The 20522-nt window shown below is 36.7% G+C and overlaps 1 protein-coding gene across 1 annotated transcript; it reads left to right on the top strand.

Moving 5' to 3' along the window:
• Positions 1-5917: 5917 nt before the first annotated feature.
• On the top strand, positions 5918-20388 carry PCNP (PEST proteolytic signal containing nuclear protein). The gene is made up of 5 exons (XM_019648376.1): positions 5918-6026; positions 10137-10351; positions 13584-13658; positions 16924-16979; positions 18568-20388. Exons 1-5 carry the CDS (start codon positions 5963-5965, stop codon positions 18692-18694), a joined length of 537 nt encoding a protein of 178 aa, XP_019503921.1. The 5' UTR covers positions 5918-5962; the 3' UTR covers positions 18695-20388.
• Positions 20389-20522: the final 134 nt, after the last annotated feature.

The raw sequence follows: 20522 nt of genomic DNA, 5'->3' as shown, positions 1-20522 counted from the left end.
TTCTTACCTATTAGAGACATGTTTTCATGAAATGCCATTTCTAGTTACCTCCTTTTGCTCTTTTCAAACATGCTACCAACTCCTTGGCTTTTAATAATTAAAACAATTTTAAAAGTCTCTACTTGCTACTATTATCCCTACCATATTACCCAGTTTAACTTTTTATCTCTAAGCCAGATTCTTCAAGCAACTATTTAAAATGCGCTGTTTCCATTTCCTCTACACCATTACTGTTAAATAGAAATATAATGCAAACCACATATGTACTTTTAAAATTCCCAGCAGCCACATTAAAAATAAGTGAACAGGTAAAATTAATCTTAGTATCTTTTACTTACCCATGTGCCCGCACTATTATTTCAATTTGTAATCAGTAATTGTGGATGAAGGAGGGGTTCTAGGGAAAGTACCCTCACAGGGTGATCTGATCATAAACTCCTAACTGGGCAGGTCATGGTGGGTGGTAATGACCCAGGTATATAAGTTCTTTAGTAAAAGATTCATCATTGCCTTAAGCAAGCCCAGTCCATTGTATCTGCATCTAGGTTAACACACCTTTGAAATGCCTCTTTTTCAAAGTAACCACCATCAAGGGAGCACATAATCTTGTTAACTATCCCGTAATCCAATACCCACCTTGCTTTCTCCCACCTTCATGTAACCTCTCTTAACGTTCCCTCCTTAATTTCAAATTCATAAAATAAGCTACAAAATGTCATTCTCCAGAAACAATTTTCTCACTTTGTTGAGATCTTGCTTCCAGGTGTATTTTCTATTTGACTCAAATACATTTTTATGAAAATTCTATCCAGGGTTGGAAATTCTTATGTTGGCAGTATAAAAGCTAATGAAATTTTACATTCGTATTCATTTTTTCATACTAAGCCTTCAAAATCTGGTATTTTAGTGGTTACAGCACATCTTAATATGAATGCTAAATTTTCAATGGTTAAAGTAAAATGCAGTCCTACCAAAACAACAGAGTTGTGTTTATTATGAAGCTAATTGCTTCAGTTTTTAAAAGATTAACATTAAAAGTCAGTTCTCCAGATGCACCAACCACATTTACAGTGCTTATTAGGTCCATGTAGCTAGTGGCTGCCGCTGAACAGTGCAGCTAGCTCTAGAGTACTGCTTGATACCACTGGTATCTGTTTTGTGCTTATATCATTTCCAGCCAGATTCAGTGGCCATTTCCATGGCATATCTACTGAACACTTCCCTCCTTAAAATACTTCTCCCTTGATTTCCATGTCACAAAAATTGTTTTCTTTTTCAAAGTCTAGCAGTTTATCTTCCACATTGTCTCATTCATTCATTCAGCAAATATTTACTGAGAACCTGGTATATGCCCAGAAGTGTTTTAGTTGGTGATATAGCAGTGAACAAAGTATTCTCAGGCTTCATGGATATTAAATTCTAGGCAGAGAAAAGACATATGTGTAAAATCTCATATAGTTAATAAGTGATATGAAGATTAAGGGAGAAAGGGGAATGCTGGAATGGAGAGGCATTACTATTTTATAAAAGGTGGTTGGGGAATGTATTCTAAGCAGGTTGTTGACTGCATAAAACCACCCTCACCAAGCCATGCACTCTGGCACTCAGGAACAGGGCCATGTTGGCTAGAAGGAAGAAGCATAATTTTTTTCATACAAAGGCATTGTCTGCCTTTGAACAATGAGCTTTAAAAAATTGCATTTAATGAGAGCACTGCTTTTCTAATTTGCACAAAGACTAATGAGATTTGATATTTGAACAGGGACCTGAAGTAAGAGCAAGCAAGCTATGGAGAGATGAGGGAAGGAAGTTCCAAGTAAAGGGACCAATGAATGCAAAGGCCCTGAGATAGGGTTCAAAGTACAAGTTAGTACAAAGTATAAGATGTTAGTGTGACTGATGCCAAGTAGGAAGAGAGCTGAGGATGAGGTCAGAGTGGTAGCTAGAGGTCTATCATGTAAGGCTTTTAAGACCGTTGTAAGAACTTTGATTTTTTCTCTGAATGAGATGGGAAGATCGGATGGTCTTGAGCAAAGTGACATGTTCCTGATGATTTAATAGGATAACTAGATTGTAAATTCCATGAGGGCAGGGATTTTTTTGGTCTTATTCACTGCTGTGTCCCCAAGGCCTGGACAGTGCCTGGAACATAACAAGCACTTAAAATTTTGTTGAGAGAATGAATCGGATTCCTTTTAAAAGGATCACTTTGGCTGCTGTGGAGACTAGATTATGAGAGGAACCAGTTAAAAGGCTGTTGCAGGGCCGGCCGAGTGGCGCGATGGTTAAGAACTGGCTTGGGACACCAGAGGGCCCCGGTTCGGATCCCACATATGAGGTCCGGTGACACTGCCCTCCACAAAAAAAAAAAAAAGGCTGTTGCAAATAACAAAGGTGAAAGATAATAGTGGGTTAAACCAGATGGTAGCAGAGTAGTTACCAAATACCAGAGATATTGGAGACAGTGAGTATAAACAATCCTTTCAAAGTGTTTCTATATGAAGGGAAAAAGTAATGAATGAGGAGCTAGAGGGAGATATGAGATCAAGAGAAGAGTCTTTTTTGTATGTTGTTATTATTTATTTTGTAAAAATGGAAGATATAAAACCATGTATGTATGCTGTTGGGAATGGCCCAGTAGTAGGGGAGCAAATCTGATGAAACAGGGGAGTGAGAGGAGTGATGACTGTGTAAGCAAAGGATGGGATCTACTACATAAGTAACACAAGACAGAAAGTGTAAGTACAAATGCAGGTGCCACACCACAGATTACGGTGAGAATATACAGAAGTTCTGTTTTGATTTCTATTATTTTCTCAGTGAAAATAAGCAAAGTCATCAGTTGAGGGGGCAGATAGCAGAGAAAGTATGAAATAGTCTAGAAAAGTCAATGAATTAGGGCTAGTGTTCTCAAAGTGTGATCCCCAGAGCAGCAGCAGCATCGTTTGGGAACTAATTAGAAATACAAATTTAGGGGCTCCTACCCACTAAGGCTACTGAATCAAAAATTGTCTGTGGTACCAGAGTTTTAACTGTGTTTTAAAAGGCCTTTCAAGTGGTTCTGATATACACTGAAATTTGAGAGTGGTACCGGGAAATACAATAGGATTATAAGGCTGCATTAAGAACCTGCTCAAGGTTAGTGAAACTATGATTACTTTTCCTTTCTGAGTTTGTAGCTCTCTGCCTGAATTCCAAGTTCAGCTCCACCTCTTACCTTTTCAGCATCCCAGTATCATCCTCCATAAAAATTAGAGAAATAGTAGCACTTAATTCATAAGGTTGTGCTGATTTACTGTACTTGATTTCATGTTAAACTTGCAAACTATGCTTGTCATATAGTAAGCATGAATAAATGTTGTCTATTATAGCTGTCACCTCACAAATTACACATTCAAATTAAAATAACTGTCCATATTACCTGCTATTTCCAGCTGTTTAAACCATTACTAGAATAGCTCTTTAGAGATTATAAACAATAGCTACCATTAAGCAACCACCAACGATGAACCAAGCACTACGTTACAAATTTTACCTGTATTATCTCACTTAATCCTCTCAGGAACACTATAAGTATAATTACATTTTTATAGTTAAAACATGATCAGTAAGATTGCTTTATCAGTTCAAATGCACAGGATTAGCAAATGGCAGAGTTAGAATTTATATTCAGTTCTAAGGGAATGCTACTGCTCTTTGCCTTGCAGTATACTGCCTTTTCATTCCCTAACCCATTGTTGGGGGTTACTGAAACTTGCATTGATTTCTTCAATGAATATTTACTGAAACTAGTATAATCTAGATTCTGGGGAAACAATGGTAAGTAAGATGTGATTTCATGGAACTGACAGGTGAATAGATTATTATCTTCTATCCTTAACTTCTACATTGTGGCATATGGAACTAAATCTGCTCCTAGATAGCCGTATATGACCCTCTCTGAACTTAATTTTCCTCATTTAAGAATACAGACATTTATAAGTAAATACATACAAAATTTCACATAAAAATCTCATGTGTATGTCTCTTTAATAAATAAATGATAAAAGTGAGTCTCAGTGATTAATTTGTAAAGATCACATCTGGGAAAAATAAAACAAATATAAAATAATTACCTGCTCTATGTAAAATATTTTGCTGAGGGCTGGCCAAGGGGCACGTTGGTTAGGAGTTGGCTTGGGACGCCAGCTCTGAGCAACAGGGCTCCAGTTTGGATCTCACATGAGGGCCAGTGACGCTGCGCCCTCTACAGCTAAGATGGTGAACAGCTCAGCCTGGAGCTCGGCTGCTGTGAGTTGCCGGCAACAGCATAGGCTGCAGTGGGGCTGGCCAGCAGCGGGTCTGAACTTTCATGAGCTGCCGTGAGCCACTGTGAGCGGCTGTCCAATGGCCAGCGACCGATCTGCCTCACCGGGGAAGAGCGCAATGATAATACCAACATGGGCCAGTGAAGCAACATCCTCCCCAACTAGACTGAAGAACAAAAGGACAGCAACTTGTCTGTTCCCCTTCCCCAATTCCCTAACACTGTTCCCCTCCCCCAATTTCCCAATAAAATCTTTTAAAAATATATACATATTTTGCTGGGCACATTTACGTACACTGTCATAAATGGTACAACAGGAACATCGAATCATCAAAGCAACACATCACCATCAAACCCCCCCTGCTTCTGTCATGGGAAACATACTTTGATTCTTTCTCCATTCTCCAGACTTGGGCCCTGAGGAGTTATCTATCCACCTTTAATATGAAATGCATAGTGCAAAGTGCAGTGAAGAAAAAAAAATCTTTAAATGGTCTCTGTTGGGGGGAAAAGCCTTTGTCAAAAACCATTGAGCCACCTAGGCAGACAAGTTTTTTAAACACATACTGAGGGAAGTATAAAGTGACCAAAGAATGGTATATAGAAATTATCTCATTTGACCCCCATGATTGCCCTTGAGGAGGTACTATTATTAAAATTTCTATTTTATAGAGAAGGAAACATAGGTCTGTGGACAGTTAAGAAACCCTCAAGATTTACTCAGCCAGTAAAGGGTAGATCAGGGCATTCAAACCCAAGTTCTGATTCCTTAAGACCAATTTCTGTAATACTGTATATTGTAAGGCAAACCCAGAAACTCCAGTTCCCTAGGCAAGGAATCAACTCTGTGTGGCAAGAGAGAAGTATAAATATAGAGAAAAAAGGAAGATGAGGCTGAAAAACTAGGCTGGGTCGCAATATAACTTGGACTTCATTTTGCAAACCCTGGGGATCCACATAAGATTTCTAAGTAAGGCAGAAATTACTGAAGTCTTCGCTTAATAAAATAACTTCTCCTAACTTGATACAGAAATTGCGGCCTTTAGAAAAACAGTAGTTTTACCACTTGGCTACGTGATCGTGGACAAATTACTCTCAGGCCTCAACTCTCACAGTTAAATAAAAGAGGATAATTCCGTATTGGACTATGGTGGGGATTAAACGAAACAGAGTCTAACACAAGAGGGCGCTCAATAAACGCTAATTTCTCTCTTAAATTGGAAAAATAATACAGCCCTACTTTTTTTTTGGGGGGGGGGGAGGCACAAGCGATTCAGCAAGACCAAAATGAAAGAGCCTGCTAGCTTCAGCGGCAACCACACTCCAGTCTGTAGAAACCTTTCACGATTCCACCGTTTCCAGAGTGATGATCCCACCTCCCCTCACTTCTCTGGATCCGCCACTGGATCATGAAAATCTAATCAACCTCCAGTAAAAGCCCCTAACCAGTTCTCATAGAACCCACTCTGCCTTCCCCGCCCTTCCTTCCGTGGGGTCTCGTTAATGATGTCACATCCACTTCCGTTTCCGAAAGGCCTTTTTACTCTTCGGGGCCGCTCTAGGCTGCCACCTCGCCCGCCATCTCCTCAACTCAGTGGTTACTGGGCGGGGCCGTGACGTCCGTGGCGTGGCTGCAGGGAGGCCGCGGCAGGGAAGATGGCGGACGGGAAGGCGGGAGAGGAGAAGCCTGAGAAGCCGCAGCGAGTTGGAGCCGCCGGAGGTGAACACAACCCCAGCGTCGCGGGCTGAGTGGGATGCTCTGGGCTTTTCTTTGAGCTCCCCGGGGTGGGGGACGTAGGCGGGGGCGAGAATGGGCGGATGTGGCATTCACCGGCCAGGTGCTGGGCCCAGACGAGCCCCGGGCACGCCCGGTGCGGCCCGCTGGGATCCGGGCCCACATTGCCTCCTTGCCGGGGGATTGTCGGCCACTTTTGGTCACCTCCTGCCCCCAGCGGAGGCCATAGTTCCGAGGAGAAGGGAGATGGGCACCAGAAAGGTGGCTCGAACTCGGGGTGGGCCCAGGAGCGGCGATGCAGGAACCGCTACCGCCACACTGGAGACGCACATCACACAAAACGCGCACACACAGTGGGAGTAACCGAGCAGTGGCCGCGGGCCGAGTTTCCGACGGTGCCGGCCTCTCAGTTACACCTCAGGGTTCGATTGCTGCTTTCCTTTCGCTGAGGAGGTGGACGACCCGGCCTTTGCTCTTTCCTTTATTTTAAAGCCGAATACTGACCCCGTAACGCGATGGGTCGAGGCGGTGGAGGAAAAGAGGAATACCTTTTCCTGCCGGCTGCTTTAAGCCGCGGGGTCTAGGGATAGGGTTTGGTTGCCATTTTTTGAAGTGTCTGCCTTTTCTGAATTAGGCCGTTGCCTGCTATCTGCATGCCAGATATTTAGGTAGCTAAATAGGCTAGTATGACTCTTCCTGTCTATTGTTACGACGTAAACTCAGGTTACAGCTATCTTTATTCCTTCCCCTCCACCCCCGTAAATTTGGGTCTTGTGTTTTAGGGGGGAAAAAAACATGTAATATATCCAGCCCGCCCTTTGTCATAACAAGACAACACGTGCGAGCTGATCATAATATCTTTAGAACGTTTTAAGTATTACTGTCTATTCTAACTCGCTCAAGTTCTAATTTCTGAAAGTATATAACATGAGAAAATAGAGAATATTAATAGCTTATAAAAGCAACTGTTAGAACCTACTAACGTAATGTTTAATGTGAATTGCCTTGGGAACAAAATTGAGAAAAGTGTAATGTTCAGTTACTTTGGACCCAGAACTTGCTCATTAAAAAACATGTACAGTGAGTGCTGTTAGTTGATCCAAAACACTCCTTCCTCCCCATTCCCCCGTTTTTTTTTACTGGCAAAACAGTTTATGAAACAATAGTTGTTTAAAAAATCCTCAGGAATTTTTTTCCCTTCAAAAATTATTGTCATGGAAATTATGGAGTAAAATTACATTAAAAAGTAGTAGTTTGAGGAAAATCAAAAACCTGTAGCCTAAAGAATATAATTTGGCCTTTCAACTATCTTTTAACTTTTAGACTGGGTTTTTAAATGCCTTGACTGAAAGTATAGGAGATGTATTTAACATACTGCCCAAAATGAACCTTAAGTGTCAGCATAATTCCATTATATAATTTATCTACCACCCCTTCAATTACGGATAATTAGCTCTGTAGTATGAATATTGATGTTTTTATTTTGGCATCTTTTTGTATGGAGGGATGGTATAAAATTATCTTTGCTAATCGGTATTTAAAAATCATGGTGGTGACTTAGAATAAGTAATGTCCTTTAACAATTTATAAATAATTTGCCTTGGGTATCCCTTCCTTTACAAGAAAATAGTGCTGTTGCATATAAACCATTTTTGAATGTCAGATATTTTTAACGAAATTGTACAAAGGGATGATAGTTAAAACATTTAATACAGTGGATATTGCTAAATTGATAGTTTTGTGGCAAGTGGGCACTGTTTTGAAACACTCTGAAGTTTGTCTTAGGGACTTACCTATTGAACAATCCAGTAAGTTGGAAGTATGAGTATTTTTTAATGAGATTACTTCCATAGTTAACATAAATTTATGTCAACAAGAGAAGCTATGTACTTGAACCACCTGCTGTCACCTTAAAGTGAAGAGAGAATGCTAAGGGTGAGGGCTTAGGTAGAATTTTTTCCTCCCTTTGGCTAAATTTTTGTTATTCCTTGAAATAAACAGAAATTTTAGAGAAGAGCTATTCATATTATAATCAGGGTCATTTCAGGGCATTTTAGGTTACCTGAGATCCTTTAATGAAATTGACATTTATTATGGCAGACACTAGGAGGGTCTTGAATATGTTCTCATTTAAGCTGCACACCAGTGCTGTTAGAGAGGTTAATCACTGTTTAGGTTTTACTCTAAATTTCATGCCTGATTAAAACTATAAATAGAAAGCAGAATAAAATTCAGCATAAATGATTTTAGTTATAAACATAGACTTTGAAAAAATTTTGCATAGTGTTTTTTGGTTTTTTTTAAGAAATTCTAAATTGAGTTCTGTATTTCAACCTTTGATAGCATCTTTCATTCTTTAGGTACTTTTGTAATTTCATATCTAAAGTGATTGGCACCTCCTGGGGAAATCCCCAAAACCTAACTAACCCTGCTTAATTCTTCCCCTACATTGTCATTACAACTCTCACCTGTTGTCCAAAGGTATAACGAGTTTCTTTTATTTTTCCTCTAAACAAAATCCAATGTTCTGTTCAAAGTGCTTATTAACTAGAGACCCTATAATTCCAAAATCATATAGATTGAGATCTGTAGCTTCCGGTGTTTCATCCTGTTACTTGTCAGTCTGTTTGTGTTTAATTTCCCCCTTTCCCTCCGATTCTAGCTTTTTGTCCTGCTTTCTTAGCTATTGACAGGACCATCCCTTAGAGCAGGGGTTGGCAAACTGCGGTTCTTTGGGTACGTTCCATCTCAAAAGTTTGCCGAACCCTGGAGGAGCCAGTCCTCACAACAATTTAAAAAGTATTCAAAAGAAAACACAAAACAAACAAACAAAACTAAAAAAAAAATTAAAGAACAAAAAAACAAATTAAAAAGGAAAAATTATTCGAGAGCCATAAATATATTTTTACATAATCACCATTATGTGAATAATATCCTTTAAAAATTTTATAAATGAAACTGTGATAGTTTTATTTTCATTTTCAATTTTACTTCAGAGCCACATGTATGTACCCAAAGAGCCACATGTGCTCGTGAGCTGCAGTTTGCTGACCCCTGCCTTAGAGCATATTCTCTTTCTCCATAAATAAACTATCCATTGTAGCAGAATACATTCTATAGAGTGAATTGGTAAACCGGGGAAAGAAAATAAAAATTTTAGTAATAGTCTTCTGTCTTACCTCCTAGTATGTTCCCCCCCGCCCCAGTATGTTCTTAAATAGCCTTGTACAACAGACCTAAGATATTCAAGATGTGACCTAATTTCATCATTGATTAATACAAACGAGCAAAATTACTGAAAGACATCTTACATTCCAAACATATATATGTGTATGTGTGTGTGTGCGCGCGCGCCTTATACTGTTTCAAATTACACTTAGCTCATTTTTCTTTCATGAGAAAAAATGTATAAACCTAAGTATGATTGTTAAAGGCTCTTAAGATTAGCTTAAAACAGGCGATAACCAAGCTTTCAGAGTAGAATTAAGTTACTTAAAAGGTGGTAACCTTGAAATCTTCCTTGAACTTCCTTTACAAGTAAAGATTGTGTGAGATGTACATGAGAAACACATCACTCAAAAAAAATACTCCAGACTTGATTAACATTGTAGTCAGGTAATAAGGGGCTGTTCATTAACTAGGTGCTTTGTATAACTATAGTACGTTATTGAGGAATATTAGAATTTATTAGTCAAATGTGTTATCCCTATGATGTGACTAATTGCTCACAAACTAGTTTGTGTAGAAGAATTTATAGGCCTTAGTTTAAAAACCAAAATCGCACAAATAACTAAATTATTGAACAACTTATATAATAGTGTTAAGTCGAAGGGCCTTTACTTTTTGTGAACTCTTATGTTTATAAGTTTAAATTGCTCTGTATTTTGTGCTAGTTAATTCATGGGAGCCTCTTCTACTGCCACACAATCTCATTTCCTGCTGTGTACTCTTAACAAACAGTGGAAGAGACTGTTGGGTCAGTAGGTGACAACTGCAGAGGTATCTTCCTTATAACGATGCTTTTTGAGGTTGCTGCTCCCATCACTCTGCTCAGTAAAAATAGCTCATCTTGGTAAGTTGTTTCGACTTCACCAGGACCTGAAGAAGAAGCAGAAAAACCTGTGAAAACTAAGACTGTTTCTTCCAGTAATGGAGGGGAAAGTTCCAGTCGCAGCGCTGAGAAGCGATCAGCTGAAGAAGAAGCTGCAGACTTCCCAACAAAGCCTACAAAGATCTCCAAGTTTGGATTTGCCATAGGTAGTCAGACGACAAAGAAAGCCTCAGCCATATCCATCAAACTTGGATCAAGTGTGAGTTGTTGTTTTATATATGCTGTTCTTAATGGGCCTTAAGAATTTGTTTTGGAAACTTGCTTTAACTGGGTTAGGTAAATTAGGTATAAAAGGGTAGGTGGGTGCATTAGCTCATATATATAAGCATTTAAGAAGTTATTAGCTCTGTGTTTAAGAAAGATCTGGATGAACGATATCTCAAAGTTATTTTTTAAAAAGATTTAGAATATGAGAAGGAACAACTATTATAGGGATGATATTATTATAAAGTAATAGCTTAGAATTTTTCTAAGCTGAGCAAAACCTCTGAAAAATATTTTCAGGAAGAATTTCAGCTTATTTTTCTTATTTTAAATCTAGTAATGTTAATGTAAGGGTTGTCACTTTGAGGGGTAAAAAGTATAACTATTGCACTGTGTTGTACAACTGAAACATTTAAAAAATGGGTATTTCACAATAAAAGTAAAATAAAAAATCATGTTAAATATCTAGCAGTCAGTTATTTTATCTTAGAAGATTAATATTTATAAGGTATTGCTTGATAAGAAAAGCATCCTGATTACCTTATTTTGGAGCTACAAGTGAACACTGATACCCTGTAACAGTACTTTTCAGATGAACTTTTGACCCCTTGTTTTAATATGTAAACCTTGAATTAATACTTATGAACCATGGAGTGTCTGGAAAGTATTTGAAATATTAGAAAAGTATTTGAAATATTAGATGGAAGGACATGAGGTTTAAAAATTTTACTCTTTCTGACCAATAAAAGTGACAATTTTAAATGGGTCAACCAAATAGATCTCTTCTTTAAGTCACTTATAGTGTATTGCTGTTGGCTTTAGAAAATAGTTACATTCTTGTGTGAGGATAAAAAATCCTAAAATTCCTTTTGAGTTATTTATTCATGTCTGTTCTGTGAAAGTTAATGCTGTGTTGCCAAATGCATACAGCTTTTTTCTGCATTAGATGTTCATTCAAAAATCTTACAAGTAAGATAATGAATCAGGTTCCACCTAGAGTTTGAGCTACACTTCTAGTTTTAAGAGAGCTGTCATTGCTCAGAACTCCAACTCCCACCCTATGCTGTTTTGCCTTTTTCTTTTTTTTTTTAAACTAAGTCTGAACAAAAGACATTTATCTTGTGACTTCATTATTTGAAGTGACTAGTCTCCCTGTTCGAACTGATCCTTTTTGTTTAACCTAAGTTTTTTAAAAAGTTGCGTAGACCTAACTGCATAAATATTTACCTTTTACAGATAGTCATTAAACGTGTTCTCATGTACACTTCTCATATAGATGTTTCCCTTGATAATAAATTTTACTGTGGTTCAACATATCCCCTAAGTCAGATATCCAAATCCCTGCTTTTTCTAAATCATTGACATGATTTAATTACTGTTGATCACATTAGAATGGAGGGTTGTGTTTGAAAAAACCTACTCAATAAAACTTAATCTTTGGAAAACAAAAACCCATTTTCAAAATAAACTATCATGTAAACAATCTTCTTGGGGGATTGACATGTAGGGTATAAAAAATAGTTGAAATTGTTGCTTTTGATTATATGATGTGAAAAGATAGTTGATCAACCAAAAAATAATTACTTGTGTTTTATGTTGTATCTATAACATCAGATACATGATTTTAAAAGATTAAAGGTTGTTTTTAGAATCACTATGCATAATTTCCAAATTAACATTGTTTATTCCTTCAAAAGCAAACATTGTTTATAAAAAGTATTTTTTGTGTGTTATGGAAGAAGAAGAAGAAATGTAAGTTTATTTCAGCAGGTCAGAGAAGATTTCACTGATAAGGTGATGTTTGAGTTGGCCTTAAGTGTAGGCAGGAGGCAAATGAGCATCTGAGATAAAAGGAATTTCATGGAAAGGCAGCTTAGATATAAACCCACCCAGTGCATTCAGGAAATTGTAGTTGGAAAGTGTGTGGAATGCAAATGTAGAATAGAAAACCCCCAAATTGAGACCATCGGACCAAATCATAAAGGGCTTGTATTCCGTATTATAGTTTGGCTTTATTCTTTAGGTTCTAGCAGAGCCATGGAACATTATAAGAAGTCTTGCTCCTTAAATTTGCATTTTAAAAAACATCACTCTGTATAGATCACTCAGTATTGAGGATTAGAAGGGGGGAAAAGTAGAAAGTGGGGAGATGGTGTTTCTAACAGTAGTTCAAGCAAGTAATGCTAAGCGGCCTTAGGTGTTGGTATTGTGGTAGTATGATGGGGAGGCAGAGGGAAATTTAAGTCTATTTAATAGAAATTTAATCAGAACCTTACAATAAACTGTGTGAGTAGAGGAAAAGATTTTCTGGCTTGGGTACTTAGAAACACTGTGAAACTAACATACCTATGGGAGCTCTAAGTGGAGCTGTCCTCTGTGCAGTGGGCAGATGACATCCTATTTGGAGGTAGACATAGGATTTTGGTAGTTAAAACTTTGGGAATGAATGAAATTGACCAGGGAAGTGTAAAGAAGGAAAGGTCACTAATGGTAGACTCTTGAGTATCTGTCATCTAAGGGAGGGGAGAGAGAATAAAAGGTCAGAGAATTAGGAGAATAGCTGATAAAAAGCAGTGTCACAGAAGCCAGGGTACAGGTGTTTTCAAAAAAGAGCTGATATAGAGCCAAATGCCACACACTAGTCATTAGTGATCCTACAGAATCAAGGTCACCTGATTCTGGGTGAATGAGGAATCATGGAAGGAATAAGGGAGGAAGCCAGATTGCAGTGGGTTGAAGGCTGAATGGGTGATGAGAGGATTGGAGATAGTAAGGAGAATTTACTTCAAAAACTTATGTTATAGCAAAGAGATAGTATGGTTAAAGCATGTTTACAGACCAAAGGGCAGAAAGCTAGCTAGTAGAGAGAGAGATGGGTCTTTGTCTTTTATGTGCCCAAGGCACACTGTACTTGAATGTTACTATGGGAAAGTATTATTAATCATTTTCTCTTACCTGTAGCAGGTACCCCTTAGCTAAATGATACTAAATTGTAGGTCCCAACTAGAAAATCTTTTACAGAAGGAAAATAAATGGACAATGTAGTAAAACCTACCCATTGATAACCCACGTTTTCAAAAAGAGAATGGATGTATCCAGAGTTTGTTCTAAATTTTTTACTATTGTTTCTATGTAAACAAAGTTGAATCTTTGAAGATAAATTATTTATATATTAAACAAGGCTGTATAAACATTATGTGATACTCTGTAATATGTTTCTTCTTCAGAAGCCTAAAGAAACTGTTCCAACTCTTGCTCCAAAAACCCTTTCAGTAGCAGCAGCTTTTAATGAAGATGAAGATGTAAGTTGACAACTAGTTTTGTTTATGTTACTTTAACCAGTTCTTTAAGGAAGATGTTACTGGCAATTGTAGGTTGTCTTAATGGTACTAGTAAATTTCCTTTGCAACTCTGAGTTCTTTTTGTGACACTTGCAAAATCTGGATATTACTATATTTTGTTTGGTTGTAGGATTATTTAAAATTTATTAATCCTGGGGGCAAGGAACTTAAGAATCAAATCAACAAATGCATATTATGAATAATAATTAAGTCTGTACTAGGAAGTATGTAGTATGCAAAAAAAGAAAAATTCAGTACTGCCGCCTTTAATTTTATAGTTGAAGTCTTCAGTGATGAGACATTATATATGCATTCAACTTGCAAAAGGCAGCTCTAGTGTTTTCTCCCTTTAGCCCCATGAAGAATAACAAACAATGCAGGTGATTCTGCTCATTTTACTCAATAAGTACATAATCCAGAGTAAGCATGCAGTGCTTATCTGCTGTTCTCTTGGGCAGTCCTAGCTCCCTCATGCCCTTTACAGTGTCCCCCTCTTACCATGCTTAAGAATGACATATGAAATGTTAAGTGTAATTTTGACCGATTTTTTTCCTTAGTCTTTGACTTTAGAACCTAACCCCTGTTTAAGATGTGACCCCATTGTATAACAATTAAGTGTTACGGGGTATATGAGTAATTGCTGCCATAAGGAATCTAGATAAGAATTATACATTCAGAAGCGCACAAACACTGTGGCACAGGAGCGATTGGGAAGAATATATAAGAGCAGAAACATGAGTTGGGCACTAAAACATTAGGCAGGGTTTTGAGAAACCAAGGAATACTTTTGTAAACTAAGACATTGGCTTTCAAATCACAAGTGATAAATCCTGAGCTCCTGCATTTGACTGGACTGGAGGTATTGGTAGAGGAGTTTTGGGCAACAATAAATGTGGAATGACTGGAGCCCAGATCAGTAGGTAAAGAATTACTGTGATGATCACTGTGTTCTCCTTTGGACATTTACTCATTCTACACATTTGAGTGCTTTCTGTAATGGTACACACAGTGAGATTACAAACATAAATCAGACATAGTTCTGTAGAAACTCAGTCTAGTAATAGGCAGAGATTCATACATAGAATAGTACAAAACAAAAAATCACCAGTGCCTGAAGAGATGATGTGGAAATTCAGGAAAGGAAGAGAGGCTGGGTACGAATAATAGATGGAGCAACATGGAAAGACCACTGGACTGGCAGTGGGAAGATCTGGATTTTTTTCTTCCTGTTTGTCCAGTTATTAACCACTAGAAAGCCTGTGAATAAATCATTTTACCTTTGTGGAGCCTTAGCTTTTAAACTGTAAAATGAAAGCTCAACTCAGAGCACAGAATTTTAAACTATTTTTCCAAGAGTTCTGGGGTTCTGTGGGTATGTCTCAGGAGCTACTGTGCAGTTAGGTGATACCTAACAAGCAGGGCCCTGGCCTCCTGCCCATTTCACTTATAGTGATTATTTTATCTGTCTGGTATTTGGGAACCCAAGTAAGATTTTATTCTGGAAAGAGAGTATTTCATTACCCCACCTCCCCAAAAAAAGTTTTTAAAAGCACTATCTTGAATCATATTTAAAGTTTTCTGTCACCTCTAAAACCATCTCTAATATTATTAAGCACTTTGGTATGTACAGATTGTATGAGGGAAGGACAATATAGGAAGAAGGGAACAACATGTGTAAAAGTAGAGAAATGGTAAGCATCTACATAATAGTAATGGCTTACTTTGAATACCTAACAATTTGGGTATATTTTCTCATAACTTTATTTTGCTCTCCATATATCCCTGTGAATTATATGATATAGTTATTTCTATTTTGGGAATGGAGAAATTAAGTAAAGTATGCATAAGTATCTGCTAATGCACACAAGTGTTGAACTAAAACTTAAGTCTTGTGGTTTCTACCCCTCTGTTCTTTGCATCCTCCCTTACTGTTTTTTTTTTTTTTTAACTTTTTTTTTAAAGAAATTTTGGACAGGTTCAGACAACACTCTGCTATAAGATGGTAATGATAATGAAGGGTAAACTTGTCTCATAGATAAAACAACACATGTATCTAAAACCTTCATCTGGGTCTTTCTTTTTCTGTAGAACATAGTTGAGTAATCTGAGCCTGAAATATATTGGACAAATATAATTTGTCCAGTTTAATTAATTTTGAAATTAATTGTATCTATTTAGTCTCCTTTAATTTGGACAATTCTTGGGTCTTTCTGTGTATTTCATGGCATTAACATTTTGAAGAGTTCAGGCCAGTTATTTTGTATAATGCCCCTCAGCTTGAATTCGTCTGATGTTTCTTCATGATTAGATTCACACTCCTGGCAGGAGTACCACAGAAGTGATTCCAAGTTCTCAGTGCATCAGGGAGCACGTGTTGTCAGCATGTCCCATTACTGGCAGTGTTAACTTTATCATTTGGTTAAAGTGATACCTGCTAGATTTCTCTGCTGTCAAGTGACTGTTATACCTTTTCTAATTAAAATTTATCTTGGGGATACGGTTTGAGAATATGTGAAAATAGAATTTCTTAAACACTTAGTCATGAGTGTTAACATCCATTGGTGATTCTTGCCAGAATCAATTATGTTTGCCAAATGATGATTTTTCTAATTCTTTCATCTCTTTTATGTTTATCTCTTAAAGTAAAGATGAGCTTTTCTTTATTTTCATGTGTAGGCTCATGGGTTCTTACTTTTTTTTAACAGGCTAGAAAGCTCAAATGCTTCCACATTTGACTAGTAGAAACCCTTTAAGCTGAATCTTAAGGACACCCTTTTAAAAAAGAATATTTAGCTCAGCAGCAACATTTATACATAAAAACATACCTAAAAGGAACTTGACTTGAAACATATCTTTTCAATAGCTATAAGTAGGGAAAAATAGTAAGGAATGATGGTAATTATACTCACCTTGTAGGATTGTTAGGGTTTTAAAGTTGTGCATATTAAAACATTTACCACAATGTGTAGCACGTAATAAACAAATGGTTTTAGTTTTAAAATATCAAGTTTATACCAAACTTCTAAAAAATGTAAAATCAGCACACCAGAAGATATGCATTTTTTTTAAATGTAATTTTAAAAAAGTAAAGGTAATTTTCTCCTCTTAACCAAAATTTACAGTATTGAAAATCCTAAAAGACTTAGATATAAAATTTAGCATATTCGTTATTAAGTGAATTTAATAAATCGATATGCAGTCATCTCTGTTTACTTTTTTTCTCCAGAGTGAACCAGAGGAAATGCCTCCAGAAGCAAAGATGAGAATGAAGAATATTGGAAGGTATTATAATTTTTCATAAATACTGTAGAAAATGTTAGTGAATTAAGAGCAAGAATAAATTGCACATAATCTTTTAGTGTTCAGGCTTTTCTTGTGTATTTGGGCAAATAGTTTTGTGAGTTATCAGTGATATTATTTTCTCTCCCGGTAAGAGAAAATGAGTATCTTAATAAAATAACAACTTAAGCTATTTCTTTTCAGATACATGTAATCTGTATATTTTTTTTTCAAATAAGAAATAGCTATGAGAAATGTCTGATTTAAGATTTAAATTTAAATTTTTTTTTGATATAGAAAGAAACGGTTTTCACTCATTTCACTTATATCATTCCTACCACTTAATCTTGATTGAAAATGTTCTTTTTTCCTTGGTAACTTAGATGCCAGATACCAAAATAAGACAAAATATTTTTTATTTTCCTTCATTGTTTCTATTGTCATGGAAATAACTTTAATATGCTGTTGTTCTGTTTCCTGTCTTTGTATGCATAAATGGATAACTTAGAGGCTAGTAAGAAAGTTCAGCTTCAGATAAACCCATTAAAGTCCCCATTTCTACCAAATGTTTAAATTCCCAAAGAACTAATTGCTAAGTCCATAAACAAGCATTAGTTTTCAGATTTTTGGTATAGGATTCAAATGGGAACAGTCCCAGTGGGACTTAGGTCCCAGCGCCTTCCTTTCATACTGTGATCTAACCAAGAAATACATCTGATGTTGTTACCCAATCTCAACACTCAGTATACATGTATCTAAACATGTGATGTTGAAACAGAGTTCCTAAAAGGACCTGAGTCTTCCATATGTGATACATCTTCATGTTTTTCTTCTATTTCATTTTTTTTATAAACACTGACAGCAAGCCATCAAATTGATCTCATGACCTTATTAATGGGTTGCAAATAACAATTTTAAAAACTATAGTGGTTGCCACCCTTAGCTATGTATCAGCATCACCTTAAATGTTAAACCTACAGATTTACCTGGCCACTCCTCAGGCCTACTGATCTGAAATTTTAGGACTGGGTCTGTGTAAAATATGTTTTTAGGGCCAGCCGAGTGGCGCGGTGGTTAAGAGCTGGATTGGGACACCAGAGGGCCCCGGTTCAGATCTCACATATGAGGGCCAGTGACACTACCCTCTACAGCTAAGATGCTGAACAACAGCTCGACCTGGAGCTGGGCTGCCATGAGTCACCGGCTACTGCATAGGCTGCAGCCACTGCTGCAGTGGGTTGCCATGGGCTACCTTGTGTAGCCAGCGGCCAGTAGCCGCTGTGAGCGGCTGTCCAGAAGTCAGGGACTGATCTGCCTCGCCCGAGAAGAGCAATGATGGTGCCAACTTGGGCCAGTGAAGCAACGTCCTCCACAACTAGACTGAAGAACAAAAGGAGAGCAACTTGTCTGTTCCCCTTCCCCCGATTCCCCAATTAAAAAAAATAATAAAGTAAAATAAATAAAATATGTTTTTAAAAAGCTCTGTAGGGGCTTCTGATGTTCAGCCTTTGCTAAATGTATTTTGAATGAGAAACATGACCCAAAAGGCTTTATATAACATTTTAAATAAATTTCTTTTCTTTTAACACAGGGATACACCAACATCAGCAGGACCAAACTCCTTCAATAAAGGAAAACATGGGTTTTCTGATAACCAGAAGCTATGGGAGCGGAATATAAAGTCTCATCTTGGAAATGTCCATGACCAAGACAATTAAATGATGTGTTTTGAAATTGGGGTGTGGGGTGGGTGTAAAGTTAAAAGGAACAGTTTCCTTTTTAAAGAATGGTATAAGACTATATCTTTGGAGCCGCCTTTTTTTTTTTTAAGATTGAGTGGTACACTAATAAATGAGAGTTTGAAATTAGAGGTAATTTATGTTTTATATACAGATTTCAGGACATTTGCTAATTTTGTAGTTTCATGTGATTAGTTTCCAAAGGTTACAGATAATTAAAAAAAATCAGAAATGGTACCTTTTTAAGAATTGCATATTTTTTTAGACAACTATTAGCACACTAAGACAGAAGCAAAAAGTTATTGTCTGTTTAAACTGCAAGCAATTACTGTCTACCTTAACTTCCTCATTAACCTAAACTTTCTGGCTCCCAGGAACAGCCTTATAGAGAAGGGAGTATTGTGTTGGGAAGAATATGTTATTGGACTTATTGACTGAAAGTAAATTAGATAAAGATACAATATTGCTTTTTTTCCTACTGGGCATTTGTTTTGTTACAAGTCATAAATTAGATATTGCATTGCTATCAGTGGATACAGATGCTTAGCTCTTTAAAAAAGAAAAAAAAAACACTTTAAAATTTTATGTAAACTGTTAAGTATTTGAAATAGGCCACTTCACCTAACGGGTCTTGTCTACCTTCATTAGTCTTCAAAGAACAACTATTTGCTACCAAAGTAAATCAGTATTTTGAATGTGCTTCTCTTGGTTTTTGTCATAGTTAGTTCCTATAAGCTTTGCCACCAGAACCTGAGGCAAGTCATAAGGAAGCTGTTTCTTTTAAAATACAAACCACCACCAAAAATTTTAAATGTACATAGTACTTAAATATTTGGCTGTTTTTATTTTTAAAAGATAACAAACACCAAAAAAGTCAGCATTGTATGAAGATGGAAAATGAGAAAGATGCACTTTCTGTAACTTTGTCAAAACTTTTAAGTTACTTGTGAAATCCAATTTGATTTGAACTTACTATAGGAATTTTTATTTAGTACAATAATATGGTTTCAGTGTATACATATTAACTATGGCCTCTCAAAAGCACGTTTTAGGTACTGAAAATATAAGGAAAGAAAATGCATCTTGAAACATTTTATGGAATCTTCGACCACTTTGTTAGAGCTGTGTGTTATAGGGTTTTGTTTTGTTTTTTTTCTTTTTGTATTTTTGTATATGAATTCTTTTTTAATGTGACAGTTAAACACATCTTTAAAGGCACAGTCATAGATAAAAGAAAAATGCTGTATAATCATTTCCTTGAAAATTACTGTTATATTTGCGGGCAGCTTCAGACTGTCTTAATGGTGGTAACTAGGTAATAACTCAGCTTTTTTAATGGGTAATAAGAGAAGCAGCCTGTATATATTCCTAACACTTGTTCACATGCAGTTACAGTTAGAGTAAGCCCCAAGTATAATAAAACAATGGAAATGTGATGGGACTATTAGCTCTTATTACATGATTTAATTATATCAAGATACATGAACTTAACTTGCTTTAATGTAGGCAAACTTTTCATTTTTGTCCCTTTTACTGTTTATGTTGAAATAACATCCCTCTCCTACATACTCTTCTTGACTCAACTGAAATATTAACATAAGGTCAAGATGGGAGAGAGAAACGACTGAGATGAATGTCTTTACTAAAGTAACCAATAAATTTGTCAAACTCAATAGTGTTCTTATTTTCTATTCCACTTCATTGTTACTGGGTTTTTTTGTTTTCTTGTGTGTGTTTTTTTGGGGTTTTTTTAACAAAGAAGAAACAAATGTTATGATTGTTGCTTTTGCCCAGATTGTTGGCCAAA

The sequence above is a fragment of the Hipposideros armiger genome, unplaced genomic scaffold, assembly GCF_001890085.2.
Source record: "Hipposideros armiger isolate ML-2016 unplaced genomic scaffold, ASM189008v1 scaffold_125, whole genome shotgun sequence".
Classification (NCBI taxonomy): Eukaryota; Metazoa; Chordata; class Mammalia; order Chiroptera; family Hipposideridae; genus Hipposideros; species Hipposideros armiger.
This window is presented reverse-complemented; position numbering and strand designations above follow the sequence as displayed.